General features: G+C 54.9%; 1 protein-coding gene across 1 annotated transcript; it reads left to right on the top strand.

The window, feature by feature from the left end:
- Positions 1-1,894: 1,894 nt before the first annotated feature.
- On the top strand, positions 1,895-7,036 carry CD93 (CD93 molecule). Its single transcript, XM_082481188.1, has 2 exons — positions 1,895-3,950; positions 5,820-7,036. Exons 1-2 carry the CDS (start codon positions 2,233-2,235, stop codon positions 5,836-5,838), a joined length of 1,737 nt encoding a protein of 578 aa, XP_082337314.1. The 5' UTR covers positions 1,895-2,232; the 3' UTR covers positions 5,839-7,036.
- Positions 7,037-7,773: the final 737 nt, after the last annotated feature.

Raw genomic sequence — 7,773 nt, 5'->3', positions numbered from 1 at the left:
CAAAATGCTTCGGTTTTGGAGCATTAGCTGTGGATCTCTGCACCTCATTCTCAGCTCAGATAGGAGTGCCACCTCTGCATCACCCAAATGATGCTTCTCTCTTTTTTCCGGTGAAGCCAGTGCCATTCAGTAGCCTGCCAAACCGTAGAGTGCGGGAGAGGTTGGTGAAGGGGCTCCAGCTCCTGCCCCCTTCTCCTTTGCATCCAAGGTCTTTGCAATCTTCAGATGTTCCAAAACCCAAACCCCATCCCCAATCCCTTCTGCTGGCCAGAGGACATCCCAGCGCCCAGGGCTCTTCCAGGAATGCTGTGCAGAAACAGGTCTGGAGAAGAACAACAGAAATCTGTAGTCTTCGGTACTGGGATTTTTGGAAACTTTTCTGTTTAGGGTATAGAGGAGGGAAGCAAACAAGGGGGTTTCTTGTTTCGGTTCCTCGGTTGGATTGCTGTCACTCAGTACCGCGTTACCGAGTTAAGTCAGCACATAAAAACCAGATAAATCAACAAATAGGAAGATTACTGGAATGAACATTGAATTACTGGTTATGACGGATGCCTGCTAAGCGGGAAAAGATAAGACAGACTCGCAGGTCAAGTGGTTAAAGTGTGAATTAGCTGCTGCAAGAGGGAAGCTCCAGGAGAAAATCCTGGGGATGCAGAAGGGCGGGCAGACCATCAGTGAGGGAACTGGGATTATCTTTTTTTGAACTTATTAGCTTTTTGCGCATTTGCTACCCTCCACTTCTCACTACCATGACTGCCCCACGTTACCTGACATGTGTAAAACCTGTGTCATCAAACCATTCCACCCGCTCATCTTCAGCCAAGGGTCTCCAAATAGCAAGAGTAAAGTGCAAGGAGCTCTGTGTCTGGAGACACCATCCTGCAGTCCTCCCTTCTTTGGGGCAGTCCGTTAGTCTTCACCCTCTATAACACTGTCACCATCTTGACCTCTCTGCAGACACCGCTCTGCGGGCAGGAATTGGCTTGAAAAGGACAGCTCTACAGTATAACAAAAAAATGATGGGTCCAAAGCAGGAGATGCCCTGGGGTGCTCAGATGTGGAAAATACTGGTTTGCATGCATGCATGGCCCGTTACGCACGTGGCTGCGGCACCCAGAGGTGAGCACACCTGGGGCAGAAAAGAAGTCGCCGTGTTGCTTGGCGTCTCCGTCCTGGTCTGAAAAAGGAGAAGCACAGCAAATTCAGCACCAGTGAATATTTAATTTAAATATTTAAAGTTATTTAAATTTCAATCGTGGTGCTAAAATGCTTTTGAATCCTAACATGCTGTTGCAGAACAAGCAACAAGTAGCTTCGAGCCCTTTTAGGGGCTTTCGCAACATCAGTGTTGTTTAAACGTTACAGTGTGCTATATTAAAGCCTTTGCCCTTTAATGGCCTTCTACACAGCCGCCGACATCAGCCAAGCCCAGCTGATTCTCTGCACTACACCGGATCAGGGTCAAGTGATTAGCGACTTATTAACACGGAGCATCGCAGCATCAACCCTCACCCGCGTGATGCCGGGGCAACGTCTGGCCAGCGCTTCCCCCGGCATGGAGGGTTTGCTCTGGACGGCATCGGGGACTGGCCGAGCTTGGCTCCGTCCTGGCAGCCTGGACCTTCCCACGACCTAGCTCCTATTTCAGGGCTTGTCCTTCTATTTAAAGCGCACGAAGAAGGGGAAAAATGCACTCGCAATGTAGCGTGCACATGAGACACCGCTCCAAATATTCAGTTTCTTTTAGAGGCTGATAGCAAGGGATCTCACGGCGCTTTTTTTATGTGTTTTCTTTTTTTCTCCTTTTAGCAATACATGCTTGAAAACTATCAGGCCCTATTAGGGATTAGAAAAACCATCTGCTGGGTGAGTTGATCAAGCCCTCGAAAACCATAAAACAACAAAAAAAAAAAAAAAAACAAACCAGCAAAACACAAAAGCAGGAACCCAGCTAGTTTCTCCCGCAGAAAAGCATCGCCAAAGCTTGAGGATGGGAGCGAGGAGCCGGCTGCGCCGGGGGGAAGGGGAAGCCGGCGAGGCGAGCGCCTGGGCCGTCAACAACAAGCGGCCAGCCAGACCACGCTACAGGAAGCCGTAGCCTCCGGTGATAAATAGGAGACCCGGGAGCACAGGATGCGTGCAGGGCGAGCTCAGCGGGACGAGGGGATGTGAGCCGGCGGCTGACGAGGCCCTCCGTCCATCCGTCCCTCCGTCTGTCCAGCCGGCGGGATGGCCACCGCCCGGCTGCTGCTGCTGCTGCTGGTGCTGCTGGCGCGGGGGTCTGGCGGGGAGGAGGCCGAGGTGGTCTGCGCCGGCACCGCCTGCTACACCCTGCACCGGGCCCAGCTGGGATGGAGCGACGCGCAGAAACGCTGCCACCACAACGGCGGCAAGCTGGCTCCGGCCCGCAGCCCCGCCGAGGCCCAGCGGCTGCGGGAGCTGCTGGAGGCGGCCGGCTGGCCGGGCCCGGCCTGGATCGGGCTGTCGCTGCCGCGGGGCCGCTGCGTCCAGCCGCAGGAGCCGCTGCGGGGCTTCGCTTGGGCGGCCGGCGAGGAGGCCGGGAACTACTCGGCCTGGCTGTCCGAGCCTGCCGTCACCTGCCTCAGCGCCCGCTGCGTCAGCCTGCAGCCGGCCGGGACCTCCGGCACCGCCGGCTGGGCTGACCGCCCCTGCCGGGCCCCGCTGCCCGCCTTCCTCTGCAAGTTCATCTTCCGGGGGATGTGCGGGCTCCTGCCTCTAGCCGGGCCCGGCCGGGTTACCTACACCACCCCCTTCGGGGTGCGCAGCCCCCAGCTGGCGGCGGCCCCCTTCGGCACGCTGGCGGAGGCCGACTGCGAGGGGGGCGAAGGCCCGGCCTTCGCTCTCTGCAAGGGGCCGCTGGAGGGGGGGAACTTCGCCTGGCACCCCCCCGGGCCCCTCTGCCCCGCCGCCTGCGCCCACCGCAACGGGGGCTGCCAGCACCGCTGCCTGGAGGCGCCCGGAGAGCCCCCGCGCTGCGCCTGCCACCCCGGCTACACCTTGGCCGCTGACATGGCCTCCTGCCTGCCTGAGGACGCCTGCCACCCCAACCCCTGCCAGGGGACCTGCCGGACCCAGCCCGGAGGCTTCGAGTGTGGCTGCGAGGCTGGCTACACCCTGGCACCTGATGGCCGCCACTGCCTGGACGTGGACGAGTGCCTGGCTGGGCCCTGCCAGCATGAATGCCGCAACACGGCCGGCAGCTTCGTCTGCCTCTGCCGGCCCGGCTACCAGCCGACGGGGCCTGGTGGCCACCACTGCCGCGATGAGGATGAGTGTGCCCAGCCCGGCATCTGCCCCCAGCTCTGCCTCAACGTCCCCGGCTCCTTCCACTGCGCCTGCCGACCCGGCTACCAGCGCCAGCCCGGCAGCGATGCCTGCCTGGATGTGGACGAGTGCCTGCGGGACCCCTGCCCCGGGCCCTGCCGCAACCTGCCCGGTGGCTTCGAGTGCCTCTGCCCACCCGGCTTCCTCCCAGAGGAGGATGGACATGGCTGCCGTGCTGCACCCACCGCCGGAGAGGAGCCCACAGGGGTCCCCAACAGCACTCCACAGACCCTGCAGCACCACGGCATCCCACGGACCACGGGCGCCTTGCAGACCACGGGCATCCTCCAGACCGCGGGTGCCCCATGGACCACGGGCATCCCCCGGACCCTGGGCAACCCTGCCGGGGCAACACCGCCAGCCCCCACGGCAGTAGGGTCAGCGCCTGGCCCTGAGCACAGCGCTGATGGCCCCAGGCTGCTCCTCTACTACATCCTGGGCAGCCTGGTGGCCATCCTGCTGCTGCTGGCCTTTGCCCTGGCCCTGCTGGCCTGCAGGAAGAGGGCGGCCAAGCGGGAGAAGCGGCCGGCCAAAAGCGCGGCGGACAACTACTGCTGGGTGCCGGAGCAGCCGGAGAGCCGCGGGGCGGGCGGTGAGCGCAGGTAACAGCACCCGGGGCAACGGGAGGGGACACAGAGCTGCGAGCGACAGAGAGTATTTTTGCAAATTAAAAAGAAAAAAATAAAAGCGGGGGGGGTGGGGTGGGGTGTGTGTGTGCTATCTGTTCAACGTGGTTTTACATGTCCGAGAGTCTGTCCTGGGGTCGCTCGCAAAGCGGGAGCTGATCTCCCCCCTAAAAGGCAGGTCTCAGCACTGGGTGGGAGGGCAGCCCGAATCAGTCCCGCGGTTTACAAACCGGCAGCTGCTCCTCTGAGGGAAGGGTTAACAGGGACAGTGCTGCGAGGTTGGGACTGCATGGGGTTGAAGTTGCCTGCCGGGGCTGCTCCTCAGCTCTGCAGAACATCACCGTGCTTAAAAATAGCAAATTATAATTATTGCTTTGTCTTCCTAAAGGAAAACGGTTAATTTCATTTTTCATTTGGTCTCCTCTTACCTGTATTTGAAATGCCGACATGCAAAAGCAGCAGCTTCTGTGTCCTGTCCCCGCAGCCCCCCCCAAACCTTTGCCGTCCCCAAAGCAATGCTAGTCCCCCCCCTCGCCTGCCTGGCAGCAGACAGCCTGCATTCAACCTCTGGTTTTGCCTTGTTCTCATTAAAATGGGTTTGAAAATGGGTTTGAAATTCTTATGTGTTTCACCACCAGGGCAAGAACTGGTCTCTGCAGCCACAAGCAGGGGCTTTTTTTTTTAGTGTTTGTTTTTTGTTTGTTTGTTCGTTTGTTTTTTAAAAATGTCACATCAGAGGTAACCGAATAAACCTTTTTAAAACTACAGCGGCAGAGAGCTTCTCAAGGGGAGCAGACACCGTAAGGTTAGCGGAGCTATCATCCCTGCAGCTCCCCTGGCCCGTGGGGGAGCCTGTGCCGTTGCACTGGATTTGGAGCAGGGAGACAGCAATGCTTCCCCCAAGGCGTTGAGCCCCGTTGAGGGTGAGACCTTAATCCACCCCCTGAGCGCAGGAGGTGCACAGCACAGGGAAAGCTGTTCAACTTGTAGACAAGGGGCCAAGGCAGAGAATATATGGTAAAAAGGTATGAAAAGCTACGTTTAGAAGAACTACCTACCTGTTTCCAGTGTATGCAGCTTAAAACCACTTGCAAAACACAGAAAACAACGTTTTCCTTCAAACGCAGCTGGGTGAGAGACCTGACCTTTCCTGCTGGATCATACTTTTTGGGTAGGACCCCTTCCCGACTGCTTGGGGCTCAGACTGAGTGCGTTTTCCATTCCCCCCCCTGTAAAGAATACACTGAATGTTGTATATTTCCTGATTATTATATATACGAAACTTTTAACCCGGCTTCCAAGCAAATCCTTTCTCAGGGCGAAGTTGTTCCCCAGTCTTCCTCAGGTACCTGACATCAGAGAGCTGTTTATACTTAGCCACTCGTGACAACGAAGCCTCTTCGAGCTGTTTCGGCATGTATCCTCCCCAAAAAACTGAGGGGCACAGGGGCCATCCCTGCTTCCCATCAAGCAGTGCTAGCTTCATTATTTACCCATGCTCTACAAGGCAAAAAGGTGCTGGAAAAGAACGGGCATGTGATTTGAAGGGTACATAAGTTTCCTGAAGTTTCTGCTGGTTTTATTGTATACTTGAGGCTTAATTGCTACAGAAATGGGAACTGAACACAAAGGAGTTTACTGTAGGCAGCGACCTGCATCCTGTTCTTCCATGTGTGAGGAAAACCCTTTCCTGCTGTTTTTTTTTTTTTTTTGTCTTCATTTCTCCATTGTAAATTTAAAAAAAAAAAAAAAAAACACCAACCCAAAACAACAAAACGACACAGGAAAATGTAGCTGATAGAAATGTTTTTAATGTTCTGTCCATGCTTCCTTTTCTCCGCACAGTGGCTGGGAGAAGCAGTGAATGCAGCAGCGGCATTCTTGGAAATCCCACAGAAAATTCATACCCTGTCTGTGTTATGACAAGCCAGCAAAGCATTCTGAATACATGAATAAATTAAGCAAACAAACAATCCTGCCGAAATCAGTGGGACAACCTACATACATAAAATTACGCCTGCGCTGTCGGGCTATGCCGGCTCAGGGTCTGTGTGGGGAAAAGGCAATCACAGCGACGTGCCTTGCATTGCAGGGACGGCTTGGGTTGCTTTATCGAAAGCTGAGGTGTTTTCCAGATGTTAACAGTCTCAGGAGTGTTTCTGCCTTATTTTCCAGTTAAGGTATCAATTAATTGTTGTATCTAACACTTATTCCACTATGAGAAAGGGAAAAGGAAGCCTAAGTGTGGGCTCGGAGCTGGTACAAATCTGAGAGGTGTTATTTATTCCAGAAATTCCTCAGTAAAACCTATAATCCTGATTTCTGTTACGATCTTTGTGTATTCTGGTATGTGTGCTGTATTACCAATCAAGTATGGCAGTCGGTCCAGCCGAAGGAAGACACTCGTTTGTGCCTAGGTTTAGTTTGGGTCCTCTCTGGTGGAATATTTCCTGATGTAGCATCCTTCACCCTGGTGCAATTACACCTGGATAATCTCGTGTCTCCGTTTCTTCCTGCCACGAACCCAGCAGGAACGTTTTGATGCGTGTCCTCCTTAGGGAGTTATCCGGGGCCTGGTGAATCCCACGGGCTAAAGCAAATAGGAACAGGACCAAATAGTTTGGTACCCCGTCTTACAGTCGGAGGAGACGGGATGTTCATCTTGGTCCAAGGGGGTTTTACCGCGGTGCCCGGGGCAGCTACCTCTGCTCCCCGTTCCTTCTGTATAAATGAGGTGCCATCAGAAGCAAGAACGGTAACTGTGGTGCTGTCACCGTGGCACGTGGTTCTGCGACGGGCTAGCCAACGCATCTGAAATGCTTTGTACATATCAACTGGTTTGTAATGAAGTAAGTGTTACATTTTTAGGGTCCAGAATTAAGACACGCCTCAACCTTTGTGGAAATGGCACGTCAGGACTGAATTTTACTTTGTCACCTGCACGGCAATGGCACAGCACCACGTCCTTGCAGTTGCCTTTGACTAAAAAAATAAGGTTATCCCACATGTTGAATAACACTGTATGTTGCTTTTCTGATGAAACACCAATAAAATCTAACCAGAATGTGTTTTCAGTGTATTTTAATAAATATATACGATATCGCAGAATCCCAGAACGGTCAGGGCTGGAAGGGACCTCTGGAGCTCCCCCAGTCCCACCCCCTGCCCGAGCAGGGGCACCTCCAGCAGTGGCACAGGACAGGTCCAGGCGGGTTTGGAATGGCTCCAGAGTGGGAGACTCCCCCCCTCTCTGGGCAGCTGTGCTGGTGCTCTGCCGCCCGCACAGGAGAGAAGTCCCTCCTCAGGTTTAGACGGAACTTCCTATGGTCACGTTTGTGCCCTTTCCCTCTTGTCCTATCACTGGGCACCACTCAAAAAAGACCGTTCCCATCCCCCTGGCACCCACCCTTTAGGTATTTATAAGCATTGATAAGATTCCCCCCCTCAGTCGTCTTTTCTCCAGGCTAAAAAGCCCCACGTCCCTCAGCCTTTCCTCGTAAGAAAGATGCTCCAGTCCCCTCATCATCTTTGCAGCCCTTTGCTGGACCCTCTCCAGCAGTCCCCTGTCCTTCTTGACCCAGGGAGCCCAGAACCAGACGCAATATCAAAACCTACTGATTTGGTACATGTCGTCCTTGCATTTTCTACAGTGGTGGACAGTGCTAACGAATCCTCTGTCGGTGCTCATCCTGCATGTAGCGGAGTCAGTGGGGTCTCAGCCTTTCATCGGCGCTGCTGTCCTGAGCGAGGGCCGTTCACCTCCATGTCTACCAAGGCCACGGGGTGGGGGCACTGGGAT

This window comes from Vanellus vanellus, assembly GCF_965231255.1.
Source record: "Vanellus vanellus genome assembly, chromosome: 3".
NCBI classification, from domain to species: Eukaryota; Metazoa; Chordata; class Aves; order Charadriiformes; family Charadriidae; genus Vanellus; species Vanellus vanellus.
Note: the sequence above shows the minus strand (reverse complement) of the source record. Positions and strands in the feature narration are given on the sequence as shown.

Excerpts from the sequence above, each read along its gene's own strand:
- CD93 (XM_082481188.1), top strand. The coding sequence starts at position 2,233 with ATGGCCACCGCCCGGCTGCTGCTGCTGCTGCTGGTGCTGCTGGCGCGG.